Source organism: Bos mutus, chromosome 9 (genome assembly GCF_027580195.1).
Source record: "Bos mutus isolate GX-2022 chromosome 9, NWIPB_WYAK_1.1, whole genome shotgun sequence".
Lineage (NCBI taxonomy): Eukaryota > Metazoa > Chordata > Mammalia > Artiodactyla > Bovidae > Bos > Bos mutus.
In genome coordinates, this window is record NC_091625.1 from 69,689,239 (window position 1) to 69,710,836 (window position 21,598).

At 40.6% G+C, this 21,598-nt stretch overlaps 1 protein-coding gene across 1 annotated transcript; it reads left to right on the forward strand.

Moving 5' to 3' along the window:
• Positions 1-4,969: 4,969 nt before the first annotated feature.
• Positions 4,970-21,430, forward strand: ARG1 (arginase 1). Its single transcript, XM_005907298.3, has 8 exons — positions 4,970-5,164; positions 10,029-10,101; positions 13,880-14,054; positions 15,900-16,059; positions 16,876-16,970; positions 19,908-20,012; positions 20,226-20,362; positions 20,610-21,430. Exons 1-8 carry the CDS (start codon positions 5,108-5,110, stop codon positions 20,774-20,776), a joined length of 969 nt encoding a protein of 322 aa, XP_005907360.1. The 5' UTR covers positions 4,970-5,107; the 3' UTR covers positions 20,777-21,430.
• Positions 21,431-21,598: the final 168 nt, after the last annotated feature.

Consider the following 21,598-nt stretch of genomic DNA (forward strand, 5'->3'; position numbering starts at 1 on the left):
TCAGTTAATGTTTGTAATTTCTTAACATTTCTGCTGTTTTAAATCTAGTTTGTGACAGTGTGTTATGGCAGCTCTAGTAAGCTAATACAAGGACCTATGTACCAAACCTCATTCTAGTGGCTCTGGATCAAAGTGAAATAAGATGTGGTCCCATCTTCAGGGATATGCTAGATAAGACTTCAGAAAGAGAGAGAGACAGAGAGTGAGAGATTCGGGGAGGGAGATGAAGAGAAAGAGGGAGGAGAGATATTAGTTAAGAGATTTGTATTATTAGGAGAGAATTTCTCTGATGGGTCAGTCAGTGGTAAAGGCCCCACCTGCCAATACAGGAGATGCGAGTTCAATCCCTGGGTCAGAAAGATCCCCTAGAGAAGGAAATGGCAACACACTTTAGTATTCTTGCCTGGAGAATTCCATGGATAGGGGAACCTGGTGGGCTGTAGTCCATAGAGTCGCAAAGACACACACTTCAGATGTTGGAATAAAAATGATATACCCACAATGAAATTTGAGAGACAGCAAATCTCTATGGACTAATTTATAAAGTTACTAAAAATTCTAGCAGAAGTTTTTAAAAGGAATCCAACAACTTATTCTGAATATGTAGTAGAATAGAGATCCATAAATAGCTAAATCAGTTTGGAAAAAGAAGAGAAAAATGCTATTCTCAACCAAAAAATGGTAAGATATACCATAAAGCTTCCCTAATAGCTCATAGCTCAGTTGGTAAATCTTCTCTAACAGCTCAGTTGGTAAAGAATCCACCTTCAATGCACGAGACCCTGGTTTGATTCCTGAGTTGGGAAGATCCACTGGAGAAGGGATAGGCTACCCACTCCAGTAATCTTGGGCTTCCCTTGTGGCTCAGCTGGTAAATAATCTGCCTGCAATGTGGGAGACCTGGGTTTGATCCCTGGGTTGGGAAGATCCCTGGAGAAAGGAAAGGCTACCCACTCCAGTATTCTGGCCTGGAGAATTCCATGGACTGTGAAGTCCATGGGGTTGCAAAGAGTCAGACATGACCGAGCAACTTTCACTTTCTTACCAAAAAGCCATGATAATGAAGCAGTGTGGACCTAGTGCAGCCATAGGTAAATGAACCAATAGATTAGAAGAAAGAGCTCAGTGACACACCTGTATGTTTTGGGGAACTTGGTACATGAGGGAAATACTACTTGAATCCATGAGGCAAAATGGATGGACTGCTCAATGGATGTTATTGAGGAAACTGACGGACCCTACAGGGGAAAAGAGAATTGGAAAACACCCAATGTACAAAGATGGGTATCAATGGATTAAAGAACTAAGCATGAAAGACAAACTAAAGCAAATAGGAGAAAATATAGAAATATATATTTGTGATTTTTGAGTAGAAAGGACTAGTGAAACTTCCAAAATGCAAAGTGCAAGGGAAAATTTTTTCAATTGCCTATTTAAAAAATAAGAATCTCAAATGATGATATATATGAAATTATCAGATTATTTACAGATTAGGAAAAGTTAACTGTGAACTTCCAGATGTTCATGCTGGTTTTGGAAAACGAAGAGGAACCAGAGATCAAATTGCCAACATCTGCTGGATCATCGAAAAAGCAAGAGAGTTCCAGAAAACACCTATTTCTACTTTACTGTCTATGCCAAAGCCTTTGACTGTGTGGATCACAATAAACTGTGGAAAATTCTGAGATGGGACTACCAGACCACCTGACCTGCCTCTTGAGAAACCTGTATGCAGGTCAGGAAGCAACAGTTAGAACTGGACATGGAATAACAGACTGGTTCCAAATAGGAAAAGGAGTACATCAAGGCTGCATATTGTCACCCTGCTTATTTAACTTCTATGCAGAGTACATCATGAGAAATTCTGGACTGGGTGAAGCACAAGCTGGAATCAAGATTGCTGGGAGAAATATCAATAACCTTAGATATGCAGATGACACCACCCTTATGGCAGAAAGTGAAGAGGAACTAAAGAGCCTCTGATGAAAGTGAAAGAGGAGAGTGAAAAAGTTGGCTTAAAGCTCAACATTCAGAAAACTAAGATCACGGCATCCGGTTTCATCACTTCATGGCAAATAGATGGAGAAACAGTGGGAAAAGTGGCTGACTTTATTTTGGGGGCTCCAAAATCACTGCAGATGGTGATTGTGGTCATGAAGTTAAAAGACACTTGCTCCTTGGAAGGAAAGTTATGACCAACCTAGACAGTGTATTAAAAAGCAGAGACATTACTTTGCCAACAAAGTCTAGTCAAGGCTATGGTTTTTCCAGTAGTCATGTATGGATGTGAGAGTTGGATTATCAAGAAAGCTGAGCACCGAAGAATTGATGCTTTTGAACTGTGGTGTTGGAGACGACTCTTGAGAGTCCCTTGGACTGCAAGGAGATCCAACCAGTTCATCCTAAAGGAGATAGGCCTGGGTGTTCATTGGAAGGACTGATGCTAAAGCTGAATCTCCAATACTTTGGCTACCTGATGTGAAGAGCTGACTCATTTGAAAAGACCCTGATGCTGGGAAAGACTGAGGGCAGGAGAAGGGAATGACAGAGTATGAGACAGTTGGATGGCATCACTGACTCAATGGACATGAGTTTGGGTAGGCTCTGGGAGTTGGTGATGGACAGGGAGGCCTGGCATGTTGCAGTTCATGGGGTCTCTAAGAGTTGGACATGACTGAGCAACTGAACTGACCTGAATTGAATTGAGGAAAAGTTATTTGCAATATGAAACCATAAGAGGTTCTTGTTGTTCAATCGCTAAGCCATGTCCAACTCTTTGCAGTCCCAAGGTCTGCATCACACCAAGTCTTCCCTGTCCTTCACTATATCCCAGAGTTTGCTCAAACTCATGACCATTAAGTCAGTGATATCATGCAATCATGTCATCCTCTGTCACCCTCTTCTCGTCCTGCCCTCAATCTTTCCCAGCATCAGGGTGTTTCCCAATGAATCAGTTCTTTGCATCAGGTGGCCAAAGTATTGGAGTTTCAGCTTCAACATCAGTCCTTCCAATGAACACTCAGGGTTGATTTCCTTTAGGCCTGGTTTGATCTCCTTGCTGTCCAAGGGAGTCTCAAGAGTCTTCTCCAGCACCACAGTTTGAAATCATCAATTCTTCAGCACTCAGCCTTCTTAATGGTCCGACTGTCACATCCATACATGACTACTGAAAAAACAATAGCTTTGACTATACAAGTCTTTGTCGACAAAGTGACATCTGTTCTTTTTTAATACATTATCTAGATTTGTCATAGCTTTCCTTCCAAGGAGGAAGCATCTCTTAATTTCATGGCTGCAGTCACTGTCCACAGTGATTTTACAGCTGAAGAAAATAAAATCTGCCACCATTTCCACTTTTCCTCCATCTATTTGCCATAAGGTGATGGGATCAGATGCCATGATCTTAGTTTTTTGAAAGTTGAGTTTTCAGCCAGCTTTCTCACTCCCCTCTTTCACCCTCATCAAGAGGCTTTTTAGGTGCTCTTTAGTTCTGTAAGAGGTTAATAATTAACTATACAAAATCCCAGAGGTAAATATCTAGGATATGCAAGCAAATCCACAAGTAAAAGATAGGAAGACCATGGAAAATAATCCTCTTAAAATGGACCTTGTAAGACCTTATTGAATTTACACATTCAATAAATATTTATTGAGTGCCTATCACATGTCAACACTGCTCTGGGCACCAGGGTTACAGCAGACAAATTTCCTGCCCTTATGAAATTTAAATAGTCCACAACCTTCTCTCTTACCAATAAGAAAAAGAAATTAGTTTCTACTAAATGAATTTTCCTTTAAAATGATAATTGTGTCATTTTAAAATTGGAAGAATTTTTAAGGTGCATTTCTTCTAATTCCATACATTTGTGATAATATTCCCAGGGCACAGTGGCCTGACGCATAAACACAGATGAATGTCACCTATGACACATAGGTGACACTTCATCTGTGTTTAGAATGTAAAGGCCAGTAGTTAGATGGGTCCAGAATTGCTATGACTGAGTCACGGCTTTTCCATTTTGTGCCATTTGGCAACCTCTCTGAGCTTTAGTTCCTTCATCAGTAAAATAACAAATAATGAGACAGCTCATACAATTCATATGAGGATTAAATGAGATAATATAAAACAAACATCATCTGGCACACGATAAAAATTCAATCATGACTCTTTTTACATCTTTATTTCATGTTGATATTGAGTCCAGTAATTGTTATTTCCCCATGCATATCATGGGGCTTTCCAGGTGGCAAGGATTCCACCTACCAGTGCAGGAGATGCAAGAGACATGGGTTTGATCCCTGGGTCAGGAAAATCTCCTGGAGTAGGAAGTGGCACCCACTCCAGTATTCTTGCCTGGAGAATTCCATGGACAGAGGAGTCTGGCAGGTTACAGTCCATGGGGTCACAAAAAGTTGGACACAGCTGAGCACAACAGACATATGCTATTTCAAAATTAGTATGGTAACACTTCTGGTTATTAATCAGGCAATTAATTTTTTCTTTAATTAATAATCAGAAAGGGAAGTCATATGCCTTCCCTGAGACCTACCCTGGTAGTGTGTGAGGTGTGTCTTGTAGATTAACCATTAATCCTAGAGTGAAAACTGAATTCAGCGTTGTCGGGCTGGAAAAGATGTGAGACACCATCTTGCCAGTCCCCGGTTTTTTGACACAGGCAGATGCACAGACCTGAAAGAGGTAAGTACCATGCTCTGAGTTTGCACAGCTAGAACTATGGCACTTCTCCTGCGGTTATAATTAATTATGATCAGAAAAGATGACTGTGGTTAAGAAATCATGGTTGTGATTAGGAAACATTAATGTTACCAGGTGGCTTTGTGAACTGGGTGTGAACTGGCTCCATGAATGACCTCAATTAATTAGAGACCTAGACTCAGGAGGACTCAAAGTTATTCCGAGTATGAATGTGCTGGACTTCACTTGACTGTTGCTTTGGTTCAGTAGGTGGAGCCACTCTTCCTCATTAGAGTAAACAGATTCAACTCAATTATAAATAGAAAAAAATATGTGCCCTCCGCCATTGAGAGCTGCAGAGAGTGACGACTACCTGGAGACCTCGGGCGCCGCGGTCAGCAGTGTTGGAGCATGAGTTCCAAGCCACAGTCCATCGGGGTCATTGGAGCTCCCTTCTCAAAGGGCCAGGTGAGTCAAATTCTGGCTTTGAATAACTGCAGTTTATGAGAAAAGTTACGAACTTCAAAATTAGTAAGGTGTCACTGTCTGGTTAGTTAAACAGCCTGATACAACCTGACCTGAAATTTATACTAAAGTCTTTTCATCATTTTACATCATTGTATAATTATGGTCACAAATCCACTTATAACATTAGATTTATAACTATAACACCTAATCCCAGCCCCAGCCAGTTTTATTTAAATGTGTCGAACTTTTCTTCATTTTTTGAGAAAATAATTTTATTTGAGTGGAAATAGACGATTTCTGCCTTGTAGCCACTCATTTAGATTTCCATGCTCTTATCGCTCTTGGTGTTACTGTGTATATGTAGAAGGAGATAGAATTTTAGGAAAATATATTGTTTTAGTTATGTAATTAATACCTAGAAAAATTCATAGATGGGTGGTAAATTTTAAGTTTTAAAAATGTGAATAAACTAAATATTATTGATTTATCAACATTTTGAGTTATTTATATTATTTTAGAGCTTTAATGATTCTATAAAATTGTTGATTCATGGATTAGGTGGAGTTCTTTGTGTACCTCCTTTTGAGGGATGAAAAAAGAAAAGCAAAAAAGGAAACCCACCTGCAGATTGATCACATTGAAAAGACTATTGGAACTCCCAAGTTCTAAAACATGCCAGCAACTCTTAAATATACTGTCTTTTTTTTTCTTGCCCAGGCACATTCTGGTAAATCTAATGAGATTACAGATATCTTCAACTCCTCCAAGTGTCTGTGCTAAAGGGGTGGGGGAAGAATAAAACAAAAGCAAATAAGATAAAGTGTGAATTAAAACTCACCATGCAGATTTTTTTGAGGTTGTGGTTGTTTTAAATGAGGTTTCTCGGGTTTCTTAGAACTTTCTCTTTGCCCAATTGAGCAGTGTATTGCTTCTCTTAGTTCTGAACTCTTGCTTTGCACTCTGTGACTTTTTTTTATTACAAAACAAATTGGGACAGGTCAGAGGTTAGAGATTCGAACTGTATTTGAAATGTCAGTCAAAACTGCTTCACTTCCCTTGGAAATCTTTCAAAGTTCTCTCCCGAAACACAGGCAGGTTTTGCTGACAAAGAGGTATTTCTTATAATGCTGGGCTTAATTGCAAATTCCTCAATGTACTCACCTATTCTGACAGGTTCTAACAAAGATCACAATAAAATAATTGATTAAAAAAAAAGAAGAAGAAGAAAAGAGGGGATGGAGGGAGAAAGGAAGAAAGAAAGGGAGAGAGGGAGGGAGGAAATGGCTTGAACATGCTCTGATCCCTGGACCCCAGCAGAAGGCCACATGCTGATGACAACAGCCCCTCTAGGGGATAACATTTTGAAACATAGCTTTTTCCATTCTCCATGATTCTTTCTCCTGCCTCTACAGCCCCTCCTTATTAAAACATGGCGCCATGCAAAGAGTAAGACACTACCGACCCATACACACACACACACACACACACACACACACACACGAGAATGAAGCTTCTTGTTTTAAGAGATTTTTCTACTCTAAGCCATAGCATAGAAGGGAAAAATCAGCCAACATATGAATTTCTGTCCCTAGCCAAGGGACATAAAATTTGGATAAACAAGCAAAGGAGAGGATTAAAGGGCAGATGACTAGAAGGTTGAATCTGAAAAAGAACTCCATCCTCAGCCCCACAGCCTTGCAGGGCAGTGGTTGAGGGGAGGGGGTGGTGACCAAAAATGAAGTAGGTATTATATCTATTGTCCCGTCGTGTTAGCTAAGGCTCAGAGGACTATGGTAATTTGTTCAAGGTCACACTGCTTTGACTCCGTAATTCCAGACACTGATACCAAAGCCTGTGCTCCTGACCTGAGCTGTTACATCTTTAGTTCTACAGCGGATCTTGGAGTTGTGGTCAATTAGGGATTGGAGCCTAGCTTCAAAGTCAGTAGTGCTAACAAGGAACAATGAGGAAAGACCAAACATGAGAAGCATTTTAAATCAGATGGAAAATAAAAGCTAGAAAGTGTCAATCTGGGAAGCTGAACAACTGTGCTATTGTAAATATACAGCCAGCCCTCCATATTTGTGGGAATGTCTTTACTGTCATTTTATGTGAGGCACTTGAGCATCTGTGTGGGGGAGGGGAGGGTGTCCTGGTCAATCCTATACAGATCTGGAGGAGAAATTTTAGTATCAGTTAAGGGGTTGTATAAGATTTCTTTTTTTTTTTTTTTAATAATTCTGAAAGTTCAGAGTGGTTTTATTTTTGAAATTTTTATTGAAATATAGTAGATTTACAATGTTTTAGTTTTGAGTGTACAGCAAAATAATTTAGTTATATATATATATATAATTTTAGTTCTTTTCCATTGAAGGTTATTATAAGATATTGAATATAGTTCTCTGTGCCCTACAGTAGGTCCTCTTTGGTTATCTATTTTGTATATATTAGTGTGCATATTTTAATTCCAAACTCCTAATTTATCCCCTCATCTCTATCTCCCCTTTGGTAGCCATAAATTTGCTTTCTATGTTTGTCAGCCTATTTTTGTTTTGTAAATAAGTTCATTTGTCAGGAGTGTTTAAAATTTGTTCCAAAGTTTGAAAGGGAGAGGGCAAAAGTCAGGGAGTTTTATGACACTGACAATTTCTGAACACCTACTAAGTGTCAGCTCTATAATACAGTGCTGGAAGTGTAGAGAAGATTGGACAGAAATCTAATAAAGGAGAGAAGACAATGACAAATAACTCAATCAAGGCTAGAGAACCTTCAGAGGAGTTTGTAGGTTAAAACACTCTTGTCACACCCAAGAGTTTTTATTGACTGGAGCTCTAGGTTAACTCCTTCTCCGAAAGAGGTGGTGGGGGACAGCCCCCCGTAAAGTCAGAGGTGTAGGTAAGAGCACAAAGTAGTAAAGTAGGCAGGCTCTGGTTATGGGGGTAGACGCTCGAGGATTTCCAGGGGGACTCCTGAGGCTCGATCCCGCCTTTGCGTATGTCGAGCCTCCTTCCTCATGACCTTTGCCATGGGCGGAGTACCTCACTCTGGCCCCCAACAAAGTAGCACTCTGCTGCTGCTGCTAAGTCACTTCAGTCATGTCCGACTCTGTGCGACCCCAGAGACGGCAGCCCACCAGGCTCCCCCATCCCTGGGATTCTCCAGGCAAGAACACTGGAGTGGGTTGCCATTTCCTTCTCCAATGCATGAAAGTGAAAAGTGAAAGTGAAGTTGCTCAGTCATTTCTGACTCCTAGCAAACCCATGGACTGCAGCCTACCAGGCTCCTCCATCCGTGGGATTTTCCAGGCAAGAGTACTGGAGTGGGGTGCCACTGGAGTTTAAAAATTGTACCTACTTGTTGAGGGGGTAGGGGTGGGAGTCATAAAAAAAAAGGCAGTGAAGTGAAGGAGCAAATGTGCCTGGCTGAGCCTGATGTTGCGGGGGAGTCCCTTGCTGCCAGGGACAGGAATTTGCCATGGAGGATTTGCCTGGTAGTCAGGGCAAGTCATCTGGTAATTTGAGGTGGGAGGAACTTCCGCTTAGTTTGGTGCCACAATGCAACCCTGAGGATGGACACAGGTGTCTTTCGGCACATCTTCCCACCTGACGGCAGGCTTCCCAGGCAGCACTGGTGGTGAGGTGCAGGAGGCCTAAGAGACAAGGGTTGGTTTGCTGGTTTGGGAAGATCACCTGGAGAAGGGAATCCAGAAGGACAGCCCCTCTCCAGTATTCTTGCTTGGAGAATTTCATGGACAGAGGAGACCTGTGGGCTATAGTCCATGAGGTCGCAAAGTGTTGGACACCACTGAGTGACTAACACTTTCACTTTTTCACTCCCACCTAACAGCACAGAGTACCTTTCTCTATTGAAAAGCCTTGTTGGAAATTGGAATCAGAGAGACACATAAAAGAACTATTTCTTTAGATGGCTTATCTGCCAGGGGGCTGGAGAAGACTTACTGCAAGGAAGAAGCATGCTAGCTTCCCCGATGTAAAAAGAGCAAAGGTAGCATTGTGCCAACCATGCTTAGACAGGTCAAAACTTGAAATACTGGGTTGGTCTTTGTGAGTTCATCTCCCAAGTGATGATTTTCCCTGCTGCCTCCTTTCTCCGCAAGAGCCCTAACTTACTACCATGCAGACCTGCACGTAGGTCTGTCTGATGTCATGCTCTTTTTTTTTTTTTTTTTTTTTACCTTATGTTTTGACTCAAGCTGTTCTCCAGGTTTGCAAAGTTTCTTCATCACCCCATCTATTTTCCTAAATGACCTACTCATGTTGCAGGACTCAGCAGAAATGTCAGCCTGTTCTCTGCAGAATTCTCTGAAACTTCTCCACCCCTGACAGGGTTAAGAACATCCTGTTTTTGTGGTTACAATATCTTTTAACTGTGTTGATGTAAATCTCTAAGTATTATAATTGGGATTATTAATAAATATCCAAATCCCCTATTCACTTGTGAGTCACTCAAAGACAAAAGCCCTCTCCTTTGGATCATTGTATCTCTATCTCTCAGAGTGCTTTGGTACAAAACGCGTCCACTGTGTTGGTAACATAGTGTGATGGAGAAAAGAAGCTGCAAGTTTTGGGATCCAAACCATCTGGATGTGAACTAAGGCTCTGCCACTTGTTCGCTGTGTGCCTGTAGGAAAGTTATACAAACTTTTTGATTCTATATCTTCATATTTGACATAGGAGTAATTCAATCTACCTTGCTGTGATGACAGTGAGATAATGTAAATTCCTGACCCTGTAGGTACTCAAAAAGTGATAGTTACTCTTCAACTCATTAATGAGAAAGGTTTCTATTGTGGGGGTTTGATGATATGATAATGTCTGAATTACTCTATGTTTTCATTGTTCAGCCACGAGGAGGGGTGGAAGAAGGCCCTACAGTACTTAGAAAGGCTGGTCTGCTTGAGAAACTTAAAGAACTAGGTAACTGTTTACTTAATCAATTTTTTATTAAAGTATAGTTGATGTACAATATTATATGTTACATATTTATACAATATAGTGATTCATAATTTTCAAGGTTATACTCCATTTACAGTTATTGTAAAATGCTGGCTATATTTCTTATGCTGTACATTACATCCTTGTAGCTTATTTTATTTGTAATAGCTTGTACCTCTCAACCCTCTATTCCTATATTGCCCCTCCCCCACCCCTTCCCCACTGGTAACCACTGGTTTGAACAAGGTAATTCCTAAGTTGAAAGCTGATCAGCCCAATTTCTTTCTTACTCTGAAGGAAGGTCCAGGCTTCTGTTAAAAGAGGGTGTGTCTGGAGTGACATTTATACCACAGTGACATTATAGCAGCATTGGCTATAACCTTAGAAGTACATCTTACTAAAAAAAAAAGCAGTGAAGGGGAGAATGCTCAGTAAACACTGCTGGATGAATATCCTCACTCAGATATTTTGTCTTTCCAGTGAGACTACTCTTAGAGTAATCTGTGTGTGAAGAACTAGGGGGTGGGTGCATGGTAGGGGATTCAGGGAAACTGAAAGTGAAAAGCCAGGGCAGCAGAAAGTACATTACTAACAAAAGGATCCTTATTTGTAAAAAGAAATAAAATAAGATGGTTATATAATAATAATAGCAGTACCTAGTATTTGCATTAACATCCTAGTATGTGTACATATATACATATATTCTGTATATACACATGAGCATGCAGATGAAAAGTAGTATAATTTTAAAAGTATGGGCTAAAGTAAAGGTCATCTTTATATGTAAAACCCTGATGAAATGTTGGGGAGGATAGAGATCAATCAGAACTCTCATGTATTTCTGGTGGGAATGCATAAATACACAGCCACTTTGGAAAGCAGTTTGGCAGTTTTTTAAATAAACATGCATTTACCTCTTGACCCAGCAAATCTTCTCCTAGAGATTTACCAAGAGAAGTGATAACATGTACTACAAAGTCTTCTTCTTGAATGTTTGTAGTAGCATTATTTATAAAAGTCAGGAAATGGAAACAACAAACGCTCATCAACTGGTGAAGGGATAAAGAAAAAGTGGTACATCCGTACCATGGGGGTAATACTCAACAATAAACAGGAACACAGGCAAGAACATGGGTGAATCTCAAAGACATCATGCTGAAGGAAAGGGGCCAGACACAAAAGGCTATAAACTGTATGATGTATATGAAATTCTAAGAAAGACAAAAGCCTAGCAAGAGAAAGATCAGCAGTTGCCTGTGCGAAAAGACACAGATTGACTTAAAGGGCAGGAGGGAATTTGGGGAGTACTGAAAATATTCTGAAAGTGAAAAAATTCTAAATCTTTATTATGGTGGTACTTGCAAGACTGTGGATATTTCTAAGACTAGCTGACTTGTAAATTTAAAATGAGTGTATTTTAGTGAATAACAATTATACCCCATAAAGTTAAAAAAAAAGAAAAGACCCCAAGCGAGAATAGAAAGCTAGATCCTTCAGTTAACAAGCGTAGTTTGGCCACATTTTATATCCACTTGAATCTCTTGAAGGTGTTACTGATTCATGGATACACATGGACATGTAATAAGTACAATATACTATGACTGATTAATTCAGAACACTGTACTTATCCCATATCACACTTTTGCATGAAACCTGTACCTTGAAGCCTAAGCAGGGCCTTTTAGGAAGTGAGCCTAGGTCTTTAGAATCTTTACGCTATGCTACGCTAAGTCACTTCGATCGTGTCCGACTCTGTGCGACCCGATAGACGGCAGCCCACCAGGCTCCCCCGTCCCTGGGATTCTCCAGGCAAGAACACTGGAGTGGGTTGCCATTTCCTTCTCCAATGCATGAAAGTGAAAAGTGAAAGTGAAGTCGCTCAGTCGTGTCTGACTCTTAGCAACCCCATGGACTGCAGCCCACCAGGCTCTTCCATCCATGGGATTTTCCGAGCAAGAGTACTGGAGTGGGGTGCCATTGCCTTCTCCGTTAGAATCTTTAGGTTATCTGTAATTTATTTAAAAAGTATAAAAATAGAGCCTTTATTTCCTGACCTCATGGAAGCATTATCAGATCAGTCTCTCAGTCGTGTCTGACTCTTTGCGACCCCATGAATCGCAGCACGCCAGGCCTCCCTGTCCATCACCAACTCCCGGAGTTCACTGAGACTCATGTCCATCGAGTCAGTGATGCCATCCAGCCATCTCATCCTCTGTCGTCCCCTTCTCCTCTTGCCCCCAATCCCTCCCAGCATCAGAGTCTTTTCCAATGAGTCAATTCTTCACATGAGGTGGCCAAAGTACTGGAGTTTCAGCTTTAGCATCATTCTGTCCAAAGAAATCCCAGGGCTGATCTCCTTCAGAATGGACTGGTTGGATCTCCTTGTAGTCCAAGGGACTCTCTAGAGTCTTCTCCAACACCACAGTTCAAAAGCATCAATTCTTCGGTGCTCAGCCTTCTTCACAGTCCAACTCTCACATCCATACATGATCACTGGAAAAACCATACCTTGACTAGACGGACCTTTGTTGGCAAAGTAATGTCTCTGCTTTTGAATATGCTATCTCGGTTGGTCATAACTTTCCTTCCAAGGAGAAAGCGTCTTTTAATTTCATGGCTGCAGTCACCATCTGCAGTGATTTTGGAGCCCCCAAAAATAAAGTCTGACACTGTTTCCACTGTTTCCCCATCTATTTCCCATGAAGTGATGGAAGCATTAGGTTAATCATATATTCTTATTTAATTCAGACAGTCTCATTATGAGGCAGGTACAATGGGCAGGCAGAGTAGGAAGCTGAGTGGCTTCAGTTGGATGACCACTTGGAATGAAACCAAGGGCTCTTAATATAGTGTAAGGAAGTTGAGAAAATATCAGTGTCTTTTTTTTCTGAGCATAAATATATATTGTTGCTGTTCAGTTGCTAAGTTGTGTCCAACTCTTTTGTGACCCCATGGACTGAAGCTGGTCAGGCTCCTCTGTCCATGTGATTCTCCAGGCAAGACTACTGGAAGGGGTTGTCATTTCCTTCTCCAGGGGATCTTCCCAACCCAGGGATCAAACCCAGGTCTTCTACTTGGCAGGTGGACGTTTTACCACTGAGCCACCTGGGAAGCCCTATATATATATATGTATAAATACATTTTTTTAAAAACAGCTTTTTATTACCTACACAAAACAAGCTTATCATAGAAAAGTGAACAGCACACAAACAGAACCCAAGACAGTGTCGCCATGCCTCAAGCCCAAACCAGCTTATCACTGTTACACTTTCATGTCTAGCCTAACTGACTGAATCAAGAAGAATTTTCAGAGAACCCAGTATAGCAGACAGCGGTGTAGAACCCAGTATACAGCAGGCACCGGTGTGCAGTGAAGTTGGGATGATGATGTCAGCTAATACTGGATATGGTTTTTACTTTCATGAGATTTTACAGGCATTCCAGGTTTTTTTTTTTTTTTTTGCAAATACACCTATTTGGTAAAATTGGAATTATCCTAAAGTCTGTTTTATAATCACCTTTACTAACCTAACTTCCCTGGTGGCTCAGACGGTAAAGTGTCTGTCTACAATGCGGGAGACCCGGGTTCGATCCCTAGGTTGGGAAGATCCCTTGGAGAAGGAACTGGCAATCCACTCCAGTGCGATTGCCTGGAAAATCCCATGGATTGAGGAGCCTGGTAGGCTACAGTCCATGGGGTCGAAAAGAGTCAGACACAACTGAGCTACTTCACTTACTAACCTAAAACTTTTAATTATAGAGTGTGATGTGAAAGATTATGGGGACCTGTCCTTTGCCGATAATCTTGATGACAGTCCCTTTCAAATTGTGAAGAATCCAAGGTGTGTGGGAAAAGCAAGTGAAAAGCTGGCTGATGTGGTGGCAGAAGTCAAGAAGACTGGAAGGATCAGCCTTGTCCTGGGTGGAGACCACAGGTCTTTTTTTTAAATGTTTATCTCTATGGGAGTCTGGTATAAATACGGTGAAGGAAGTATAACCAAAACCATGAGAAGAGAGAAAATAGGAAAGGAAAGTATTGATCAATATTTTATATCACATTTTCTGTCTTGTTTCTTTTAATTTTATTGATTACTACTTTATTTTGGAAACAAAAACTTCCCTCTGTTTGAAGTCTGTTATGACCTTTTTCTATGACAGCAGAAAATACATGGTACGTGAATGGATTTCAGCAAAATGTTCAAGCTTACATTCCTAAATAAATAAGCACTGAGGAAATTAATAGTCAGCCTATTGTACTTGATTAGTGATAACAGAAATAACTTATGTCAACAAGTAAAGCATGTGTTTCGCACTATCAAAGTAATAATTATCAAACTTTTGAAATACACATGCATATATAAAAGAAAAAAAACAGTGGCAATTGTTCTCTAGAAACCATTTCTACTAGAATTTTGAAAATCTGTTACATTTCCTGCCTGCCATAATTTTTCCCTTGTATATAATTTTAACCATTGTATGCGTTATCCTGTTTTGTTCATCTACACTACAGATTTCCTTATGTTATTAATACCTCACAATACATATGAGCATAATTTTTTACTGTTGCTTGATATTTCATCTAGGTATGATATCTCTCTCTATATATATATATATATATATATATATATATATATATATATATCTCCATGTTGTCAGATATTCAGGTTATTTTCAAATGTCACCATTATGAATAATGTGGTAAAGATAATGTTGTGCGTGAGTCTGCCCATGTTTACTCTCAAGGTCCCAGGACATGTAATCAGAAGTATGATTAGATCAAAAGTGCAAAGACTGCAATGACTCTTAATGCAGGAGTCAATTACTTCAGCCCCCTTCATATTTTCCTTGAAAGCCAAAGTGTTTTCAGGACTTCTGTGACAAAACTCATGTTGAGTAACTGGAGCTCTCTTTTTTTAAGTAAAAAAAATTTGTAAGTGGGAATTTTGACTGGCGCATGGACAAAGGAAAACAAACCTGAAGGGAAAGACAAAGAGCATCAAGAAAGGCCTGCTTCTGAAAGCTCACGGTTCTCTGGAGGGTTCCTGAGCGTTCACAAGTGGGACAATGCAGACTTTGTATGGCAAATCCTGGTCTTTTAACTTTTGTGTGAGATACTACTTAGCTTTGCCATTCTGGCAAGTTTTATGGAGCTTGGAGTGTTTGAGATGAATTTTGAGGGTTCTGGACCTGGCTAAGAGTGAGTCCTTAAATACGTAGCAGGAGACTAGAAAGTTCCAGCAGAGGATCTGAACATTGAATAGAGTGAGCGTCCAGGATACACTGGCTGAAGTAGATGTAAGGGTTTTGAGTGATGGTCCCCAATTGTAAAAGAATTGGATTTTAAGAAAAATGGGAGGACTCTGTCATAATTCACTTGGGAGAATTAAGTATTTACCAAGAGAGATGAGAGTACAGAAAATGAGCCTGTTTTAACCCTGAGAACTGAGTGATATCTCATGCTAAAAAACTTGTGTGGCTACTGTCTTTTCACATATTTAATTTTTAGTGAAACTAGAATTTGCTATTAGAAGGTGGTTTTGAAGAAAAATGAAAGTTTTTTTAGTAATGCCGTTACAGTGAATAAATATAACTTGTTAGTAAATATTGTGTTAGGTATACTTTATTGCGATTGTTTAATTGGGATCTTCAGTTTAAAATCTCTCATAAATATTAGCCACTTTGACTTAAAGAAAAATCAGGCAAGAATATTGTGTAAATGATGTGATAAACATACTGATACTGCAAACCTGATGTTCACACGAACTTCTTTTCCTTTAAAGTTTGGCGATCGGCAGCATCTCTGGCCATGCCAGGGTCCACCCAGACCTCTGTGTCATTTGGGTGGATGCTCACACGGACATCAACACTCCACTGACAACCAAAACCGGGAACTTGCATGGACAACCTGTGTCTTTCCTTCTGAAGGAACTAAAGGAAAAGGTAAACAGCTGGTTGGTATTCTGTTACAGCAGAATTGTCTTTAGCAGAAGTTCAGAAGCCAGAAGGGAAGTAAGAACCCTGTGCCATTTTATTCTTGATTAATTTTCAAACCACCCCGATAAGCAATGGGGGGGAGGTGGACAGAGGTAGTGAGACTGTGTATCTCTACGTTTTTAACAGTTTGCAAACTGACTTCAGGAGTAGCTTCCCCCCCCTTTTTCCCCCCCTCAGAATTCCAAATAGTTTATGTAGATTCTCTGCTCTCAGAAAGGTGGAACACAATTCTCCACTCCTAAGTGGAGAATATGGCTGCTTAGTTTAGAGCCTTCCCCTAAGGTAGTATGAATTCCCGGCAAGGCCTATGTTCCCAGGACCACGGTGCTCTCCAGACTTCTTCCATGGGTGCTGTCTCTGTGCCTACAGTCATCCGAGCATGAGATTTGGCCCCTTACATCTTTAGGTTTAGAGAGATGAAGACCTTAAGTGAAGAAGTTCTAAGGGTTGGTGACAGAGGGGACAGGGTTCAAGGCACAGCCTGCTGTTTCAGATACATAATCCTTCTAGAAAGGGCAGGCAGCACAAGGTCGGGGGGCAAGGCAGACTAGTGGGTGACTGTGGAGGGAGGGAAGCCACAGACAGTATGCTCGCTCCTCGGGTAGCACAGGAGGACAGACATTCTCTTTCTAATTTTATACTATATTTTAATGATTTCCTTGAATTTTATGTTCTGAATATAACATGCAATCTAACATGTGTCCTTAACTTTCAATATAAGATTTGCTTATGTATAACCCAATGGAACCATTGCAATTCTAGATGCCTGAGGTCCCAGGATTCTACTGGGTGGCTCCCTGCATATCTGCCAAAGACATTGTGTATATTGGTCTGAGAGATGTGGACCCTGGGGAACAGTAAGTTTATTTCTTGATGTGGTTTACCTTCCTTTTTGTCCTTTCTCATGTTAGGCATGCTGGTCAAGTCAATGCGAAAAAATTATTTTCAGCATCAATTCTATATATCTATATGTGTGTGCTCAGACGCTCAGTTGTGCCCAACTCTTCGCAACCCCATGCCTGCCAGGCTCCTCTGTTCATGCGATTCTCCCAGCAAGAATACTGGTCTGGGTTCCCATTTCCTCCTCCAGGGGATCTTCCCCCTCCAGGGATAGAGATAAGAGAATATAGTCTCTTAAGTCTCCTGCATTGGCAGGCAGATTCTTTACCACTAGCACCACCTAGGAAACCCTATATCTATATCTGTATCTAAGTGCATGCTAAGTCACTTCAGTCATGTCTGACTCTTTGAAACCTATGGACTGTAGCCCGCCAGGCTTCTCTTTCTATGGGATTCTCCAGGCAAGAATACTGGAGTGGGTTGCCATACCCTCCTCCAGGGGATCTTTCCGACCCAGGGATCGAACCCATGTCTCTTATGTCTCCTGCATCGGCAGGTAGATTCTTTATTGCTGAGCCACCTAGGAAACCCGTCTGTATATAGATCTGTATCTATCAGATCAGATCAGATCAGTCGCTCAGTCATGTCCGACTCTTTGCAACCTCATGAATCGCAGCACACCAGGCCACCCTGTCCATCACCAACTCCCGGAGTTCACTGAGACTCACGTCCATCGAGTCAGTGATGCCATCCAGCCATCTCATCCTCTGTCGTCCCCTTATCTTCCTGCCCCCAATCCCTCCCAGCATCAGAGTCTTTTCCAATGAGTCAACTCTTTGCATGAGGTGGCTAAAGTACTGGAGTTTCAGCTTTAGCATCATTCTGTCCAAAGAAATCCCAGGGCTGATCTCCTTCAGAATGGACTGGTTGGATCTCCTTGCAGTCCAAGGGACTCAAGAGAGTCTTCTCCAACACCACAGTTCAAAAGCATCAATTCTTCGGCGCTCAGCCTTCTTCACAGTCCAACTCTCACATCCATACATGACCACAGGAAAAACCATAGCCTTGACTAGACGAACCTTTGTTGGCAAAGTAATGTCTCTGCTTTTGAATATGCTCTCTAGGTTGGTCATCACTTTCCTTCCAAGGAGTAAGCGTCTTTTAACTGCTGCAGTCACCATCTGCAGTGATTTTGGAGCCCAGAAAAATCAAGTCTGACACTGTTTCCACTGTTTCCCCATCTATTTCCCATGAAGTGATGACACCAGATGCCATGATCTTCGTTTTCTGAATGTTGAGCTTTAAGCCAACTTTTTCACTCTCCTCTTTCACTTTCATCAAAAGGCTTTTGAGTTCCTCTTCACTTTCTGCCATAAGGGTAGTGTCATCTGCATATCTGAGGTTATTGATATTTCTCCCGGCAATCTTGATTCCAGTTTGTGTTCTTCCAGTCCATCGTTTCTCATGATGTACTCTGCATAGAAGTTAAATAAACAGGGTGACAATATACAGCCTTGACATACTCCTTTTCCTATTTGGAACCAGTCTGTTGTTCCATGTCTAGTTCTAACTGTTGCTTCCTGACCTGCATACAAATTTCTCAAGAGGCAGATCAGGTGGTCTGGTATTTCCATCTCTTGAAGAATTTTACACAGTTTATTGTGATCCACACAGTCAAAGGCTTTGGCATAGTCAATAAAGCAGAAATAGATGTTTTTCTGGAATTCTCTTGCTTTTTCTATGATCCAGCAGATGTTGGCAATTTGATCTCTGGTTCCTCTGCCTTTTCTAAAACCAGCTTGAACATCAGGAAATTCACGGTTCACATATTGCTGAAGCCTGGCTTGGAGAATTTTGAGCATTCCTTTACTAGCGTGTGAGATGAGTGCAATTGTGTGGTAGTTTGAGCATTCTTTGGCACTGCCTTTCTTTGGGATTGGAATGAAAACTGACCTTTTCCAGTCCTGTGGCCACTGCTGAGTTTTCTAAATTTGCTGGCGTATTGAGTGCAGCACTTTCACAGCATCATCTTTCAGGATTTGGAATAGCTCAACTGGAATTCCATCACCTCCACTAGCTTTGTTCGTAGTGATGCTTTCTAAGGCCCACTTGACTTCACATTCCAGAATGTCTGGCTCTAGGTCAGTGATCACACCATCGTGATTATCTGGGTCGTGAATATACACATGTATATACATATATGAGCTTCCTGGGTGGCTCAGCAGTAAAGAATCTGCCTGCCAATGCAGAAGACGTGGGTTTGATTCCTGGGTTGGAAAGATCCCCTGGAGAAGGAAATGGCAACCTACCGCAGTATTCTTGCCTGGGAAATCCCATGGACAGAGGAGCCTGGTGGGCTACAGTTCATAGGGTTGCAAAGAGTCAGACAAGACTTACAAACGAAACAGCAACAACATAGATATATATGTATGTATTTAGGTGATTTTTACCTTGACTTGCTGTTTAAAAATTATTGATATATACATACAGTTCACCAAACTTAAATATATATTTTTAAAGATTTATGTTTTGGCTATGGTGAGTCTCTGGTGCTGCACATGGCCTTTCTCTAGTTGCGACGAGTGGGGGCTACTCTGTTGTGGTGCTTGGGCTTCCAACGTGGTGGTTTCTATTGTGAAGCATGGGCTCTAGAGCATGGGGGCTTCAGTAGTCGCAGTGTGCGGCTTCAGCAGTTGTGGCTCACGGGCTCTGGAACGCTGGTTCAGTAGTTGTGGCACACTAGCTTAGTCACTCTGCAGCACGTGATATCTTTCCAGACCAGGGATCGAACCAATGTCTGTTGCATTGCAAGGTGGATTATTAACCGGTGGACCACCAGGGAAGCCCCTTAAATAATTTTTGAATGTTACCACACTGATCTTTTCTCTAAAAGGAAACAAGAGGGTCAGCCTCCTTATAAACTGTAGATTCTCTTAATATCTTCTCTTTCATAGCTATATTTTGAAAACTCTGGGAATTAAATACTTTTCAATGACTGAAGTGGATAAACTGGGAATTGGCAAGGTGATGGAAGAAACATTCAGCTACCTACTAGGAAGGTATGATGTGTTTGTGTGTGTGTGTGTATAAACATAAATATTATTAAAACGACTTGCTACTAATACTAGTCAATGTAAGTTAATAACAAAGCCTGCAAGTATAATCATGAAAGTTCACAGGGTTGTCACTTTTTGTAAAACAAAGAACTGTATTTTTCTACTAAATATTAAACCACCAACTTTAACCTGAATTCCTTTCCCACCTTTTAAAAGAAAGAAAAGGCCAATTCATTTGAGCTTTGATGTTGATGGACTGGACCCATCTTTCACGCCAGCTACTGGCACACCAGTCCAGGGAGGTCTGACTTACAGAGAAGGTCTCTACATCACAGAAGAAATTTACAAAACAGGTGAGTAAAACTCTGATTGAATGCAAGACAAAGTGTACATCTGGCCAATATGTATCGATACCTCCCTGATCTGAAAACAAAGCCCCAACTTGACACTCTCTGAATGCCCACTGCATAATACAACGACTGAAATGTTTTCAGTTGTTACTACCTCTTTGCACTCCTGGATAATAATTCAAGTCAGTCTATACTAAATTACAAATGTCAGCTATTTAATAAATTATATTATTTCCATTTGTTGTTATAGGTTTACTCTCAGGATTAGATATAATGGAAGTGAATCCGTCTCTGGGGAAGACACCAGAAGAAGTGACTCGAACAGTGAACACAACAGTAGCAATAACCATGGCTTGCTTTGGGGTTGCTCGAGAGGGTAACCATAAACCTATTGATTACCTTAGCTCACCAAAGTAAACATGGAATCATCATATAAAAAAGTCTCACAGCTAAATGACATAATTAGCAAATCTAATAAAGTTACAGTCATCGTCCCAAAGATTTGGTCTTTCAGGAAAATCTTTTGCCTGGGTAAATATTAGTACAATTAGTGTAAACTGTATCAATTCCCTCTTGGTGTGAAATTTAAGATATGGAAATGCTAACTTTTGTGAAATTAAAAAGTTTATATTCCCATTTTGGCAAAAGACTTATCCTTAGAGAAACATACATTCGTATCCAAATAAAAATTTGCTGGCATTAAAAATAAACACTTTTATCAGCCCCAACATGTACAGTGGGACTCCTGATATCAGGAGACAGAGCTACCCAACTTGAAAAGGGACCATATTTCCATGTTGTTCAAAGCTGTAATGCCTAGAAACTGCTCTTCTCTATCTCTTTATAAGATTCTGTCATCCCTATACAAGTTTCTAAATACACGCAACACACACCGATACTGACACACACACACCCTGCTTAGACTACCATAAATACTTAAAAAACCACAGTGAAATTATTATCTCCAAAACACTGTAAGACCTTGGTTAAGTTATTTAAACTCTTTTGCTCTGGTTCCCTCATCTGTAAAATGGATTATTATAGGGTTTGGGCAGTCTCTAAGTTCACTGATGTTAGATGACCATGTCTCACTTTTTTTAAACCTCAAGCATGATATTGGTTAATATCATGTTAAGCATGGCTGCTATTCAGATAGTCTTTTGGGAAACAGAGGAAAGAAATCAACTATTTTTGTTTCTAAGATATGCTAATTTGGGTTGCGATTTCACTGAAAATTAT